Below are 17,702 nucleotides of genomic sequence, written 5' to 3' on the forward strand. Positions count from 1 at the left end.
AAGGATATGCACGCTGTCCATTGTAACAGTAATATTGTCTCTCTTGGTACTCTACACACATCAAGGAAATGCGTCCGATAAAGCTTGACATGTTTTGGTTAAAAGCCAAGTGTACCCAGGCTCGTTGCTGCTTTAACAAATGAGAAATGTTATGTTCTGACCTGAGAATTTAAAGCTACTGAATTACACCAGCTATCTAGACTAACAGAGGTTCTCTTTGAGGGTTTTCTGGATCGTCGTCCCATACAGTACATGCTAGCATTTGGAAAACAATCCAGCTGAGGTGCAATTTGCTATCGTGAGTTTTTGGCTTGAAACAAGCTCCACGGGGGGAGCCTGGGAGATCTTTCCTACTCCGTGTTTTTGTATACAATATAAGCTCAGTCAAGCATCTGCAACAGTTCTGTCCATAACAAAAATCTATCAATATCTTGCCAGCATATCAATATGGGAAAAACAATCCTGAGTCAATCATTTGGTACTGTAATTTTTTGGGTTAGAGAAACTTTGGAACTGCAGTTTAAAAGTCTTACACTTTTCTTTTTTTTAAAAGCAAGGGATCCTATTTTTCACCTCCTACACACTGAACATATCCATTCTGATACTGCTGAAGCCTGCGCCTAGGCCGGAGGTCGACTTAGCCTTGGCCTCCAACACCTTATCTAATTCATCCAGCTTCTGGCTCAGCTCGTTGTCAGACTCATCTGAACAACTCTCGTTGGGTAGGGAGGTGGGAACCCCTGAGACGCTGCTGCAGGACGTTGAGGTAACCGTTAGAGGCAAGGAAAGGGGAGGAAGAGGAAGAGGAGAAGCAGACGGGGAGGAGGAGGAAGAAGCAGCTTTCCGGGCGGTGGCCTGGAAAAGGATATTTGGCCAGGACTTGATGGCCAAGCGAGAGAGATGAGGAAAGGTGTTATTAGAAGGAGGAGCTGCAGACTGCGAGGTAGATGTGGTGTTGTCAGGAGTAGGGGAGCAGACAGAGTGAGGTAATAATCTAGCATGCTCTTTGGCATTTCTCATTGCTTGTTTGATTGTTTTCTCTTTGTGCAAGCTCAACTGGAGGTGTTGGTCAAGCGCTTCATTCCCGTTGACCATCACATTGCAGGCGATGCACCTGTACTTACTCACTGCCTTTCTAAGAACTGTCTCCTGCGGGTCTGGAAAAGGGTTTCCGAAGTAGCAGAAGGACTTCTGGTGATGCACTGCGGAGTCCTCGTCAGCGAATACCATCTGGCACTTCCTGCATATGAACTGGTGCTTGACAGACGGAATGATGAAAGCGTCAGGAAAGTCTGTGGTTCTTTTGGTTTCTGTTGGCGGTTCTTTTGTGCTTTCCGTCAAAGAGCATTTGTTGTTGTTGGTGTCATCTTTAGTTCCCATAGATTGTTTTGGTTTGAAAGACTTGGGGTTGCTCTGCACACTTGGTGACGATGCCTTCACAGGGGCTGGCTTCTGCTTCGGCTGTTTATGATGGTGTTGTTTTTGCTCAAGCTGCTTTTGCTGCTGCTGCTGCTGCTGTTGTTGCTGCTTTTGCAGGGAATCCTGGAGGGACTGCTGGTACTGCTGATACTGCTGCAAGAGTGCGGTGGGATTCATCCCCGCCATGGCGGCCTGCGGGATGGCAGCAGGACCATAGGGGAACATGTTCTCCATCCCACCGAATGGAGGGAAGTATCCCCCCGCCTGCATCCCTCCAAGAAGCTGGGGCGAAAAGCTGTTGGCGAAGCCCGGGAGGAAGTAAGGCAGGAACTGACCTCCCAGGAAGGAGCTTGGGTCTGCAGCGCCGGCCAGTGCGTTCTGAAGAGCCTGTAGTTGAGCTGCATCCAGATGACCCTCGCGTCCTGGTTTGCCCGAGGCTGGAGACGGCTTCTCTTTCTTTTTGTTGTTGCTGACGTTGGGGGTCTGTGGACGACCGCCGTTCTCCACTTCTCTTTCCTTGGCCTTCTTCTGATGGTGCGGCTTCTCCGCTGGTTTCTTGCTGCTGCTGCTGCTGTTGTTGTTGTTGCTGTCTCTCTCTGGGTAGTTGCTGTGCTGCTCAATGTGGTTGGTTGAAGTCAGAGGGGTGGAGGAAACAGGAGGAAGAGGTGGAGGAGGAGGAGGAGGTGGAGAAGTCTGCAGAAGAGTCTTGGTTGGGGTAGTGCTGAGAGACATGGCAGGAGAGGGGGTGGCTGGGGTGGGGAATCCAAGCATGCCAGCACCGGGCGATGCTAAAGCTGAAATACAGTGGCATAAATGATATTGAAATATGTTTATATTTATATTCACCCTAACATTACTGTGGACATATTGTTCAGTATTACATTATGGAAATGTATGCAGTTATGATCGACTTTATAATTGTATTTGTTAAAGATTTGGTTATTGATCAAAACTGTCACATGCGCTTCATGATATATACCAACATGAGGATATTATAAATATACCAAACCTACATCAAAGGAGGGGAGGGGAAATAAACACCACAATGATAAAAATGCATTTGCTTAACAAAATGTCAGAACTATTATATTACGTAGCAGTTCTGCACTGAACGTTGAGATCATACATTAAAGTGTATTTTAGACAATGTCCAACATTTGGTAAAATATCTCTATCAACAAAAACAACAACAACACTGTGATGGAATGAATAAAAAATACAGTAGAGAAAGAGTAGTTTGTGCATATAAAGCATGGACAATAAATGATCATAACAGTTCATAATAAAGTTACTATTCTCTGTGTGTTCTCTGTTCGTCATAGTAACTCACCAGGTGTGTTGGGTGGGTAAACAGGAAGTGAGGACGGCCCATTGACCCCAGGAAGTAGTACCGGCGGGAGGCCAGAGATCCCGGGATAGCCAAAGGGCAGGCTGAGGCTGTGAAGTGCATTGTTCTGGTCCACTGCAGTCTGAAGCTGCTGGGCTGCCAGATTGCTGAGCCCGTCGCTCCCAGCCTTCTTCAGACGATCCATCTCCTGCTGAGCCATCAGCTGGCGGACCGTGGTGGGCGCTAGGTAGTCCTTCTCTCTGTCCATCTGGTTGCCCAGGGTCTCCTGCACTTTAGCGATGTGCTGTTTGGAGAAAATGTGGTCACGGATGGACATCCGGGCGGTGTACTTCACACCACACAAAGTACACTCCGGCCGGGGCCCATCCAGCCCACCTTGACTGATCATAAATGGCTTTCCAATGTTGATTTTGAACTTCTTTTCCTTGGCGCGGGCGTTCTGGAACCACACCTGCACCACACGCTTGGGGAGGCCGATCTCACTGCCCAGCATCTCGCACTCCTGCATGGTGGGGGTGCGGTAGTCACTGAAACAGGCCTTGAGGACTTTCAGCTGAAGGTTGCTCATCTGAGTCCTGAAGCGCTTGTGGCCTGGTCTCTCCCCACCGCTGCCGCTGCCCTTCCCAGACCTGAAGGGGTTTCCACTTCCGAAGGGGCTGGGAGAGCTGGGGTCGGCCAGGCTGGAGGTCTCGCTCTGGTCGTTGTTGTCGTCCATGTCGTCATCTCTGGAGCTGTAGTAGGAGTAGGAGTAGGAGCAGGAGTCTCCGTCCTTGCCGGAGTAGCTGAGGGAGGGGCTCACCATGCTGAAGGGGAAGCGGTCGTCGCCACCGTCTGAGCTCTGGGCAAGGTTGCTCTTGCTGTCACAGCCCAGCTTGTCCCCTCCGTTGGCCGTGAGGCTTTCCACCTCATTGTTGTTGCTCTCATCCCCAGTGGTGGCGTCACTTATGGCTGTGTTGATGGACGAAGTCTCGTCAAAGTCCATTTTGTTGTTGATGTCGTAGGACGAGGCCTCTGCAGAATGAATGTTAAGCCCTTCAGATTCATCACAGGTTTCTGCTTTTAAGGATGAAGGGCTCATTAAGTTTTTTAACGGTGCCTCAGATTGTTTGACTGGCGTTGAGGAGGCTGCGGGCAGCTCGTACTCATTTGGCTCAGTCTTTGTGGGCAGCTGCGGGTACTCAAAGAAGTTGTACTTGTGTGGGCTCTCGCCTCCATCGTCTTGGTTCATCATTGGGCTATTGGGCAGACTAAAACCTGCCTGTTTGGCTTCATGCCAGTGTCTAGAGCGGATATGGCTGTCCAAAGCTGACTTGGCCTTGAACAGCGCACGGCAAAAAGGGCATTTCTTATGTGACTGGGAGGCCCCCAATGCTCTGAACTGTCCCTTTCTCTCTCGGGCGCGTGTGTTCTGAAACCACACCTGCACCACTCTCTTCTTCAGGCCGACCTCACGGGCGATATGATCCAGCATCTTCCTCGTGGGGTTGGAGTCCAGCAAGTATTTGTCGTAGAGGATCTCTAGTTGTTCTGGGGTGATGGTGGTTCTGAGACGTTTGTCTCTGTGCTGTTCTTCAGTCATGTTTCCGTTATCTTTTTCATTGGATCCATCCTCTTTCTCGTCTAGTTTTCTCTTCATGGAGCCAGAGCAGGGGCCTGAGGACAAACCAGAGCCGCTTTGAGTTGGCATCTGGAGTCCTCCAGACAGAAGTTGGCTAGTCATCAGAGGGTTATTTGGGTCGAAGATCATATAGGGCATGTCCATGGGCCTTTCCAGGAACTGGGAATGGAGGAACTGGTTCTGGGCTGCCAGGAAATGCATATGTTGGTGCTCCTGCCAAAGCTCAATGCTTGGGAAGGCTATCTTGCACTGGTCACACTGGTATTGGAGCATCTGGGGAGGGAGGCTGTTGGTGAGGGAGGAGAGGGCCAGAGAGAGGGGGCTGGAGGGGACGGCGACTGACTGAGGCTGGGAGTGGGGTCTGGACATCTGCGGCTGGGGGGTCTTCTGAGGGGGTGGCTGAGGGGTGGAGGCCTTGGAGGGTCTGAGGTCTGGTAGAGACTTTATCATAACTGGAGAAGAGGCAGGTTCTGGCGCTTTAGGCTTGGGCTCAGAGGGCAGTTCAGGTTTGGGGGAGGTTTTCTCCAGGTTGGGGCGAGGGGAGGGCACCAGAGGGGAGCTGGAGCCTGAGCTAGTGGCTGTTCCATGGTGATGCTTAGATGACTCTGGGAGCTTGGCTGGGCCTGGTTCTCCTATGTCCATGTACTCCTCAGACTGGTTGTCCTCATTCCCTTCCTCATCCTCGTCCTTGTAACACGTCTTCTTCTGGTGGGTGATCAGGTCGAAGATTCGTGGGAACACCACACTGCATTTCTTACACTGGTACTGCATGTTGCTGGTGCGGATGTAGCGCTCATTTGTCAGTTCTTTCTTTTCGTTGTCTTTAGCATCTGCCTGGTTCTCGTAGCTCTTCCGGGCCTTCTGGCGGGCGTTTTGGAACCACACCACGATGACCCTTGACGGCAAGTTGAGCACGGTGGAGAGCTGCTCAATCTCATCGTCTTTCGGGTAAGCATTTGTGTCGAAGAAGTCCTGTAGGACCCTCAGTTGGTAGTCAGTGAACCTTGTCCTGGAGGACCTCTTGTTCATGGTGGCATCAGTCCTGTAGTACTCCAGTGTACTGTACTGGGACTCCAACCTAATATCCTCCAACGTGGTAATAGGTGGAATGTTGAAGTTGTAAGGAGAGTCTTTGTTTCGCTGCCTCTCTTTGAAGAGGGTGTTACGGAACCAGTGCTTGATGACTTTCTGGGGGAGGCTGGACATTTCAGCCATCTCCTGAATCTGCTCCTCAGTGGGTGAGTTGTTGATGTCAAAGTGCGCTCTGAGGACCTTCAGCTGGTCGTCCGTGATGCGGGTTCGAGGGCGCTTGAACTGGGCCTGCCTCAGGAAGTTTGGATCGAGGCCTAGCTGCTGCTGACAAAGCTGGGTGAGATCTGAGGACAGGGAGTCCATTGTAGGCAGCTGCAGGGCAAGTTGAGGGTGTAGCCCTTGGTGCTGGATGGACTGCATCATCAGAGGGGGAAAGAGGGAGAAATCTAGTTGGATGGAAGGCTGCACCTGTGGGGATGCGGAGGCTGGTGGAGGAAGGGGAGGTGGGGGTGGTGGCTGGGGCTGTGGAGCCTGGTTTGGGGCAGGGGATGGGGCCTTGATCTGGGGCTTGTTCATGGAAGTGCAAGGAGGCTGCTGGGTGGTCACTGGGGCTGGTGGGGGAGGAGGAAGGGGAGGCAGAGGTGGGGGAGTCTCGGGGGAAGGGGGGTTGATGGGGTAGAGCTTGTCATAGGCCTCTCTGTACTGCTGGGCAAACTTCTCCAGCTCTCCATAAGGGAAGAACTGTCCATGGATGTGCTCTTGGTGGCTTTTAAGAATAAGCATGTTGGAGAAGAGCTTTCCGCACATCCCACATTCCAGCTTGTCGTTATTGATCTCCACTTGTTGTTGTTGTGGTTGTTGTTTTTGTTGTTCTCCTTCTTTGTTTTTCTTCTGGTTTTTCTGCCTGTTCTCGTTGTACTGGATGACCAGCTCAAATCCAAAGTTCTCCAGAAGGGCCTTGGCAGCATTTCCTCTGGCTCCTGAAACGATACGTGGAGGAGGAATCAGCGGCTCGGGAAACGTGGACTTTTTGTCTTTGTTGTCCTTTCCTCCCTCACTGACTCCATCCCCTCCATTCTCCATCTTGGCTTTGCTCTCCTGTTTTTCAAGATGCTCCTCTGCCTCTCTGGACATATGTATGTCAGACACTGACACAGCATTGGGCTCCAGTTTGGGCTTGTGGCTCTGCAGTTGCTGTTTTTTTTGCTGCTGGAGCTGCAACTGGGATGCCTGTTGCTGCTGCTGCTGTTGTTGCTGCTGTTGAGCCTGAGCCTGCTGTAGCTGGTGTTGCTGCTGCATCTGCTGCTTCAGGTCTTCCAGGAACGAACCTGTCAAGCCTGGCATTCCAAATGCAGCGGCTGAGTGAAGGGCCAGCTCTGGGCTCAGATTGAATTCTGCCCCTGGGATGTAGAAGGGGAAAAGGAACTGTGGCTGCTGGAACTGAAGCAGAGCCTCTGGGGTCATGCCGAACTGGGGGAAGAAAGCCGGGTTGAGGAATTGGGGCTGGAAAAAGGCAGCCTGCTGCTGGAGTTCGTGTTGGAGCTGCATCTGTAGCTGAGCTTGGGACTGAGCGTTCTGATGGCTTTGCTGTGCAGAGACATGCTCAGTAGTGTGCTTTGCGTTGTTGCTGCTGTTGTTGGCTTCTTTGCCATCTATAGTGTTTTCTTTGTTAGCCAATGGCGTCACGCTTCTAGCAGTGTCTGAGTTTGTGTTGTTGCCTTGTCCGGTTGGGGCTGGGCTGCTGGATGGAGCCAAGCCACTAGTGTTCCCACTCCCTGTACTGCTACTGCTGCTGCTTGTCTCTGTTTTGGCAGTTCTGGCTTTGGTGTGATGCAGCACAGACCTCATGTGGATCTCCAGGGTTGAGCTTTGGCTGTAGGCGACGTTGCAGATATTGCATTTGAATGGTTTGTTGTCGGCACTGTTGTTGGTCTCTGGAGAAACCGGGCTGGAGGCCTCCTGGAGAACCTTCTTCAGCTTGTGCAGGTGAGAGACAGAGTTGTAGTGGACCAGGAGGATGTTCTTCTGGGTGAAGGACTCCTTGCACACTGTGCACTTGTATGGCCGGGACGGGTCCAGGAACTTCTCCATGGTGAAGTTGGGGCCTTTTCTAAAGGGGAGGGTTCGCTTAGTTTCGGCTCCCATGTCGTCTAGCAACAAGCTACTGTCACTTCCTGTTGGGCTGGCCTTTTCTTCCAGGTCCAGCTCATCGTCTTTATCCATTTCCTGTTCAAAGGCCTGCTGCGCCTCCTCATAGGCCTTGGCCTCGCTCTCGGGGAGGAAGTCTCCGTTTACCGGCAGGCTACCGCAGAGCTGCTGGACCTCGGCTTCGCTCAGCTCCGGATGTCCGTTCTCCAGGTGCTTCCGGAGAGCCAAGAATGTCCGGAAGCTGCGTTGGCAGAGGCTGCACATGGTGGCTGCCCTTATTGCATGGTACTGGGAATGTATCTGCAGCTTCTGCATGGTCTTGAAGGCCAGGCTGCAGTGGTTGCAGCGGTATTTGTAGACGTGGCGGTCAGAGACCGAAAGCTGTTGCTGCTGGTGTCTCTGGAGGTCATTCAGATGGTCATGGAGGGAGTCAGGGCTCTTTCGATTCTGCACGACCCCACCGGACCTCTTCCAGTCTGGGGCTTCAGACCCCTCCTTGGGGGGTTTGAGTTCCTCTCGTAGGAGGTCTACTTCGCCCTTGTCTTGGCCTGTGCTGTTCATCTGGTCCTTGGAACTGTTTCCTGAGAAAGGAGAATGAAAATACAATGAAATTCATGAACAAAAGACATTGTACAAACACATTGATTATCAACTCTGGAAACCTAAAACTGGTCTGGTGAAGATAATTCATATTTTGTTTCATTTGTGTAGTAGGGTCCTTCTACAAACCCAAGGACATTTACTTTCCAATCAAACTCAGAATAGTACATTCAATACCGGCAAGAGTATTGCAACAGTGGTAAACATGCTCTGCGTACCTGTGGGCTTTCCAGACATCTCAGAGAGAGCAGCAGAAGCTTCCATCAGAGACAGAGCGTTGTCTTGTCCAGGTGAAGGATGCATCATGTTATTGGGCACCATCACATCAGGCCCAGCCACCTATCATAGTCAGACAACAAAAACAATGTAATGATCTTAATAACCATCCCTAATTGCAACATACATCATAATAAAATTGTATTAAAAAGCATTAAACTATAATATTGGTATAGATGCTGCTAACAATATTTTGAGTTGATATGAACAATAATGATAGTGCAGTAATTAAGGCGTTTAGTCAAAAAGCTAACCTCAAATATTAAAAACATGTTGAGCAAGTGTACTTTTCAACTCGCCTCTCGCCAATAAAAATAGATCATTTTCAGAAAGCGGAATTTGCTTTTTCCCCGAGGACGACGACTGTCAAGTTTATGACATATTCTCGGGAGAGTGGGATAAATGCATGGGAAATGTTTTATAGGACTGCACAGTGACAGCACTGCCCAGAGCTAGTTAAGGGACTGTAGGGAGCACTGGACAGCCAAGACAGAATGACTGCCATTTTTCAATTTGTCATGTCAACATCACAGATCTTCAAGAGGATAAAAACTATTTAGAAAACTTTTCAACCTTGAGGAAAATGTTTCAGCACAAATAAAATGGACAGTAATCTGAATATAAGAAGTTGTTTGTAGTTGTTTCTAAACTGGTGTTTCCGCCAACATTTTGTAAAGTTTTCCACATACGGTCATGAGTAGTTTCTCAACGCAGTCTGGAGCCACGCTGTGCAGGTGTGTGAGGTGGAGCTGCAGGTGGATCTTGTTGCTGAGGACATCCTGGCACAGTGGGCAGCAGATCACCGGCTGCTGCATGGAATGCTGGGATACCACATGGAGCTGTATCCTGTTGGCATCTTTACTGCTGTAGTTACAGTAAGGGCACTGCTGCACCTGCTGGGGGAGAGAGAGAGAGAGAGAGAGAGAGAGAGAGAGAGAGAGAGAGAGAGAGAGAGAGAGAGAGAGAGAGAGAGAGAGAGAGAGAGAGAGAGAGAGAGAGAGAGAGAGAGAGAGAGAGAGAGAGAGAGAGAGAGAGAGAGAGAGAGAGAGAGAGAGAGAGGGAGAGAGAGAGAGAGCGAGCTATGGTTATTACTGGGAAAATACAAGAGAAGAGATGGGCAAGAACAAGGTGTGGCAATGGTTTGTCAGTCTTCATCACCTACAGTGGGGAGAACAAGTATTTGATACACTGCCGACTTTGCAGATTTTCTTACTTACAAAGCATGTAGAGGTCTGTAATTTTTATCATAGGTACACTTCAACTGTGAGAGACGGAATCTAAAACAAAAATCCAGAAAATCATATTGTATGATTTTTAAGTATTTAATTTGCATTTTATTGCATGACATAAGTATTTGATACATCAGAAAAGCAGAACTTAATATTTGGTACAGAAACCTTTGTTTGCAATTACAGAGATCATACGTTTCCTGTAGGTCTTGACCAGGTTTGCACACACTGCAGCAGGGATTTTGGCCCACTCCTCCATACCTTCTCCAGATCCTTCAGGTTTTGTGGCTGTCGCTGGGCAATACGGACTTTCAGCTCCCTCCAAAGATTTTCTATTGGTTTCAGGTCTGGAGACTGGCTAGAGATGCTTCTTACGGAGCCACTCCTTAGTTGCCCTGGCTGTGTGTTTCGGGTCGTTGTCATGCTGGAAGACCCAGCCACGACCCATCTTCAATGCTCTTACTGAGGGAAGGAGGTTGTTGGCCAAGATCTCGCGATACATGGCCCCATCCATCCTCCCCTCAATACGGTGCAGTCGTCCTGTCCCCTTTGCAGAAAAGCATCCCCAAAGAATGATGTTTCCACCTCCATGCTTCACGGTTGGGATGGTGTTCTTGGGGTTGTACTCATCCTTCTTCTTCCTCCAAACACGGCGAGTGGAGTTTAGACCAAAAAGCTCTATTTTTGTCTCATCAGACCACATGACCTTCTCCCATTCCTCCTCTGGATCATCCAGATGGTCATTGGCAAACTTCAGACGGGACATGCTCTGGCTTGAGCAGGGGGACCTTGCGTGCGCTGCAGGATTTTAATCCATGACGCCGTAGAGTGTTACTAATGGTTTTCTTTGAGACTGTGGTCCCAGCTCTCTTCAGGTCATTGACCAGGTCCTGCCGTGTAGTTCTGGGCTGATCCCTCACCTTCCTCATGATCATTGATGCCCCATGAGGTGAGATCTTGCATGGAGCCCCAGACCGAGGGTGATTGACCGTCATCTTGAACTTCTTCCATTTTCTAATAATTGCGCCAAGCTGCTTGCCTATTGTCCTGTAGCCCATCCCAGCCTTGTGCAGGTACAATTTTATCCCTGATGTCCTTACACAGCTCTCTGGTCTTGGCTATTGTGGAGAGGTTGGAGTCTGTTTGATTGAGTGTGTGGACAGGTGTCTTTTATACAGGTAACGAGTTCAAACAGGTGCAGTTAATACAGGTAATGAGTGGAGAACAGGAGGGCTTCTTTAAAAAAAACTAACAGGTCTGTGAGAGACGGAATTCTTACTGGTTGGTAGGTGATCAAATACTTATGTCATGCAATAAAATGCAAATTAATTACTTAAAAATCATACAATGTGATTTTCTGGATTTTTGTTTTAGATTCCGTCTCTCACAGTTGAAGTGTACCTATGATAAAAATTACAGACCTCTAGATGCTTTGTAAGTAGGAAAACCTGCAAAATCGGCAGTGTATCAAATACTTTTTCTCCCCACTGTATGTATTTTTACTTAAAAAATATAAATATTCTAGAGGACATTTGCTTTTCCTTTCACCACTGGTCTTAGTGAGACAGCTTTCCAATATCCCAAAGCCAAACATGTAAAAACATGACATCACTTTTAACAGCACTAAGAAAACAAGACGACAGTGCTCCGAAGATGTCTTATGCAGTTAGGGATAAAACATTACGACACAACTTGAAAACTGAACTGAATTTCCCCTCAGCTAAACAAATTGGAACCCCGCTCTCCCTCCCACCTCCTCCCCCCTGCTCTCGTCTCACTTTACCTTTACACACAAAATGTAGATCAACCTCGTTTCCTTTAAATGCACTTAAGCCCCTCAACTTGTGCAAATGTATTAGTGGGAAATATGATTGGAGGGAATTTCTAATCAGGAGATTAGAGATGACAAAGGTGTGTAGCCTCCCCGTCTCCTACCTAGCACTCATTACAGGGAGTACTCCTAAAATGGCTGCCCCCAGCCACCTGCCTTAATGTAATCCATTTCTGAAATGACTCAGGCCTCCTTCCACTCAGGGCCCTCCACTAGACAAGCTAATACTTCATAATCTAATTTAAAAACACATATCTTTTAAAGAGATGCAAAGCGAGGGGGACTGGGAGAGGGCTTTCGCCTTGCCAAGTGGATGCAGGTAGGCATTCCACTTAAGAACACAAAGGAGTGAGAATGTTCTATGGGTGATGTTTAAGTGTTATGTCAGTGAGGGGATGAGTTTGGGGTTAACCATTTGAGTTCTGTTGACAGCACATTACTCTCTGAGACATGAACTCTTAGAATACCTGCTAACTGGAATGGGTTGGAGTTAGCTTTGCCTAAGCTTTTATTATGGAGCATTTCGGTCAGCTTAGAATACCTGCTCGCTAGTGCTGGTCTTCCCCTCTGCAGACCTGGGCCTTTTGGGCGGGCTGTCATTCTGTCTCTCTGGGAGCATGGAGCGTTTTCCCACAGTGTTGGATCCAGGAGACTCTTTAGACAGCGTGTTCAGTCCTAAAACACAAGACAAAACAGAGTAAAATAGTAATATTATGTTGTAGCTCTGTTATTTAAAAAAATATACTGTATATGTTATAAGGAAAATCATAACTCTCAACGGATGAAGGCAAATATAAAAAGTCAATTCATAAAAATACAATATTTGTATCAAATTAATATATAGATGGATACGTGTGGGGATTTCAGACATGTTGTGACAGACATTGGCTGTGGGGCTAGTAATGTAGACCTATCGTATCAGACTCCTAATTGTAATTCATATACATTGAGTCATTCTGCCCTGAAGACATGGAGAAATAGAGAGAAAATGAAACCAGCCTCATAATCACAGCAAGACATACATTGAAATGTTATGGTAATATTATACACTTCATTAGACCACATGTATCTAGCCCCCCTCTTCCTTCAAACAAACCATACATACACACACACCACACACACCACACACACACACACACACACACACACACACACACACACACACACGCACGTGCACATCATGCTAAATATCTAAGCTGTTTCCTGGTCACGGCTGGAGGTGGGGAGGTGGTTTACATGGCTGCAGCTCAATGCTGAGAGATCTGGTTGTATTTAGCAGACGATGCTGCCCACTGAGAAATCTTTGATTACCTTCATCCTTAGATACAGCCAGACCGTGTGTGTGTGTGTGTGAGAGAGAGAGAGTGTGTGTGTGTGTGTGTGTGTGTGTGGTTGCACCCCACTACGCTTCTCTCTCTCTCTCTCTCTCTCTCTTTCTCTTTCTATCTCCCCCTCTCCCTCTCTCGTCTGGTCAGTCAAGGTAATATTGGGAGTCTCACTCTTGCGAATCAACTCTTCACGGTAGACGCACAAATAGAGGACACAAATAAATCAAAGGAAATCAAAGCATGAATAGAAGAAGAAAACAACATTTTGTATTTCATATTATTCATATCATTCCCTGCCCTGTATTGTATTCGGTGCATATCAATTCCGCCCTCTAGTTCATGCATTTTAATTCTGTTGCATTAAGGAGGCCTTCCACTTATTTCATTTGTAATACCCCTATATCTGCAGTGTGAAATATTGGCCTGTCAAGAAAAGTGACAGAGGGAGGGGGAAGAAGAAAATAAAAAATGAAAGGGAGAGAGAGAGAAAGAAACGCACAAGGGCAGAATGTGAGAGCGAGCATCTGAGGAATTCTCTGCAGTCTGGAATAGGTAATCGTTTCTCCCTCAGCCGGTCTGTGATAGCCGTGCAGGGCTGGTGTGTGTGTGTGTGTAATGTGTGTGTGTAATGTGTGAGTGCTGTGTGTGTTTGTGGGTGCATGTATGAGCCATGTCAAACCCTAGCACATCATTGGCTGGTCTCACCCTGACCTTCCTTCACCCTCCCTCCCTCCCTCCCTCCTTTATTTATTATGACTGTTTCTAATTTAAACTTTAAATGTTCTCCTTCCATCTTCCAGTCAATTTGTAACTACATTAGGAGAGAGGAGGAGATTGCTGGTAAAGAGGTTGTTTCAAACACACTCACAATCTGACGAGGAGAGGACACACACACCCCCATCGACATTGACTGCCATCATATTGAATATCGTAGGTGTGTGTGTATTAGTGTGTGTGTAGTAGTGTGTGTGTGTGTAGTAGTGTGTGTGTGTGTGTATGTGTGTAGTAGTGTGTGTGTGTAGTAGTGTATGTGTGTAGTAGTGTGTGTGTGTATGTATGTGTGTAGTAGTGTGTGTGTGTGTATGTGTGTGTGTAGTAGTGTGTGTGTGTGTGTGTATATGTGTGTATTAGTGTGTGTGTATTAGTGTGTGTGTATGTGTGTAGTAGTGTGTGCGTGTATGTGTGTAGTAGTGTGTGTGTGTAAGTAGTAGTGTGTGTGTGTGTAAGTGTGTAGTGGTAGTAGTGTGTGTGTGTGTATGTGTGTTGTAGTGTGTGTGTGTGTGTGTGTAAGTGTGTAGTGGTAGTAGTGTGTGTGTGTATGTGTGTAGTAGTGTGTGTGTGTGTGTGTGTGTGTGTGTAAGTGTGTAGTGGTAGTAGTGTGTGTGTGTGTGTATGTGTGTAGTAGTGTGTGTGTCCTTTTGATTTATTCTCTTAATTTGTTTTCATCAACACTTACAGCTCCGCCACAGACAACAAGGCACTCCACTGTCTGAAAAAACAAACTGTCATGTCACCTTGAACACGGACAAAATTGAATATCTCTTGAACTATTTTCCACAGCTATCAGTGGCGAGCTCCGCCAATCTATCATATGCATGCGGCCATTTCAAGACACACACTGTGGAATTGAGAACTATAGATTCTCATCCATATTGTAAGGGTAATTATATAAAGCCTGTCTCAAGAGATGATTATCTACTGGAGTCAGCAAAACAATACAATACACTACATCTATCTATGGAGTCTACATGATAGCTGGTGTATAATGATCTACTCTCTATCGCTATCCAACACATGAATAAATGCGGGGGGGAACAGAGAGAGAAAAGAAGAGGGGGAAGGCGGGGGGGGGAGAAACAGAGGGAGAAAGGAAGAGGGGGAAGGCGCGGGGGGAGAAACAGAGAGAGAAAGGAAGAGGGGGAAGGCGGGGGGGAGAAACAGAGAGAGAAAGGAAGAGGGGGAAGGCGCGGGGGAGAAACAGAGAGAGAAAAGAAGAGGGGGAAGGCGGGGGGGAGAAACAGAGAGAGAAAAGAAGAGGGGGAAGGCGAGGGGGAGAAACAGAGAGAGAAAAGAAGAGGGGGAAGGCGCGGGGGGAGAAACAGAGAGAGAAAAGAAGAGGGGGAAGGCGCGGGGGGAGAAACAGAGAGAGAAAAGAAGAGGGGGAAGGCGGGGGGGAGAAACAGAGAGAGAAAGGAAGAGGGGGAAGGCGCGGGGGAGAAACAGAGAGAGAAAAGAAGAGGGGGAAGGCGGGGGGGAGAAACAGAGAGAGAAAAGAAGAGGGGGAAGGCGAGGGGGAGAAACAGAGAGAGAAAAGAAGAGGGGGAAGGCGCGGGGGGAGAAACAGAGAGAGAAAAGAAGAGGGGGAAGGCGGGGGGGAGAAACAGAGAGAGAAAGGAAGAGGGGGAAGGCGGGGGGGAGAAACAGAGAGAGAAAAGAAGAGGGGGAAGGCGAGGGGGAGAAACAGAGAGAGAAAGGAAGAGGGGGAAGGCGGGGGGGAGAAACAGAGAGAGAAAGGAAGAGGGGGAAGGCGGGGGGGAGAAACAGAGAGAGAAAGGAAGAGGGGGAAGGCGGGGGGGAGAAACAGAGAGAGAAAAGAAGAGGGGGAAGGCGGGGGGGGAAACAGAGAGAGTGAGACGTTCTCTTTTCCTCTCATTCTCCTTTGTTTCTGAGCCTCACACTTAATGACCAGTGCAAAAAAAAGTGTCCAGATTCTCTCCAATTAAATTGTCCTTTCTTTTTTTTTGAGTTTTTTTTTTTTTCCTCCCCCAGCGAATGTCTGGCACATGGCCATCTTAGGGAGAAAAAACATGTGGTTCTGCTCTGTTGTCGTGTTCCCCCAGTTTTTTTTCTACTCTCCTACGTTCCCTCTCTCTCCCTGCATGCAGGGTGGGGCAGCGTGGGGCAGCGTGGGGCAGCGTGGGGCAGCGTGGGGCAGCGTGGGGCAGCGTGGGGCAGTGAGGCGAAGGCTACAACAAGGTTCTTCATCCAATGGCAAATGTCTGGCTGCAGCAGGACCTTGGCTGATTAGATCAATCAAATGGTGCTTTATGACTTTCAGACCGTTTGCAGGAGAGAAAACAACCATGCTACCCACCCATCTTTATTTACTACTGTCAATGGTAGTTAGGGCACCAAGTGTGTAGACACTGACAGGGTGTGTCGCAGGTAAACAGATACACACTCAAACACACACACCAGTGTGTTCAATCCAGTCCTCTTTTAAACACTTCAGGATAATTCTGTCCTAAATTGTTGCTCAAAAGCAACGCTGACGATAGAATCTCTGCTAATGGTTTTCTCACAGACCAATTTCTGCGTTCGCCCGTTCTGCAACATTTTAAAAATGTGTTATCGTGTGTTATCACATTTTCCTTTACAGATATACTGTATAAAGGATAAATCTTTAAACGTAAATACATTTTTTAAAAATAATAATAGAGCAATACAGTATTGTGTAGAGGTCAGCAAAAAATGTAACACGTTTTTTTTTTTGTGGATAAGAAACCTCTTGTCAATTAAATTGAGGCTGCTGGTCCAAGGCAGGTTGGATTTAGTATTTAATTTAGCAGTGCTGAGATCTGGTAGAGGGGCTTAGGTTACTGGGTAGTAAATTTACCCTGACAATGGACAGAGAGAGGGAGATAGAGGGAGAGAGAGAGAGACAGAGGAAGAGATGGGAGAGAGAAAGAGGGAGGGAGGGATGGAAGGAGGGAGAAAGAGAGGGGGGAAAGAGAGAGGGAGGGGGAGGGAGGTTGATTTAGAGGCCTAGTGGTCTAAGGTTACACATTAGCCTGACCTCAGGGTCACCTGATAACATTAGAAGGCCACACTTTGAACTATACACTCCCAGAGACAGAACAGCACAGCCAGCAAACAGCATGACACTAAGTCACACAGACAGAGGTACCTAGATGTTTTCAAGGGGAACGACGGACAAATTAAATATCTTTGAATTAATAAAAAATGATTATATTTGTTGTCCTTTTCTCATCATCTACATGACCAAAAGTATGTGGACACCTATTTTAAATGAGAGATAAATACACTACATGACCAAAAGTATGTGGACACCTGTTTTAAATGAGAGATAAATACACTACATGACCAAAAGTATGTGGACACATGTTTTAAATGAGAGATAAATATGACATAGAAGATGTCACATTTGACAAATTGACCAAGACATTCACCACGCAATAATTAAAATCTAAATAAAACTCATAGCTGTTGTCTTATATTTTAATCTAACATCTAGGAATGACAAAAATTGGCCAACCCTCATTTCAAATCTCACCAAACTTCTGGCACACGTCCGTGCAAACAAATATGTTTAACAAATAGTAATTTGTTAATCTAAAATACTCTAAATTGTATCTCGTTTGCATGCTTTTTCCATTTAGTTTCACTCAACTGTATAATTCAAATTTTACGAGAAGTTAATACAACAACATTCGGTCAAGGGAACAATGACTAATTTCCCTGCTAATTTGAAGCAGGTAGAGTCAGTCATTTCCTTAGCTGACAGGCAGATTTTCATGCAGGGTCGTTGTTCAGTAAGATATTTATAAAGAGAAGCCTCAAACCATACCATTGACATGGTCCATCTCTATACTGCACAAAGCAATCTGGAATGAATCCACATAGGGACATCCATAGGGACATCCATCCACATAGGGACATCCATAGGGACATCCACTGGGACATCCATAGGGACATCCATAGGGACATCCATAGGGACATCCATCCACATAGGGACATCCATAGGGACATCCATAGGGACATCCATCCACATAGGGACATCCATAGGGACATCCATAGGGACATCCATAGGGACATCCATCCACATAGGGACATCCATAGGGACATCCATAGG

General features: G+C 47.5%; 1 protein-coding gene across 1 annotated transcript; it reads right to left on the reverse strand.

The window, feature by feature from the left end:
• Positions 1 to 488: 488 nt before the first annotated feature.
• LOC311119993 (zinc finger homeobox protein 4-like) lies at positions 489 to 12,372 on the reverse strand (the record flags this gene model as incomplete). Its single annotated transcript, XM_084194627.1, has 6 exons — positions 489 to 2,213; positions 2,750 to 8,146; positions 8,384 to 8,504; positions 9,131 to 9,334; positions 12,043 to 12,176; positions 12,354 to 12,372. The coding sequence occupies 6 exons, from the start codon at positions 12,370 to 12,372 to the stop codon at positions 577 to 579; spliced, it is 7,512 nt and encodes a 2,503-aa protein (XP_084050753.1). The 3' UTR covers positions 489 to 576.
• Positions 12,373 to 17,702: the final 5,330 nt, after the last annotated feature.

This window comes from Coregonus lavaretus, assembly GCF_964263955.1.
Source record: "Coregonus lavaretus genome assembly, contig: HAP1_SCAFFOLD_2628, whole genome shotgun sequence".
Lineage (NCBI taxonomy): Eukaryota > Metazoa > Chordata > Actinopteri > Salmoniformes > Salmonidae > Coregonus > Coregonus lavaretus.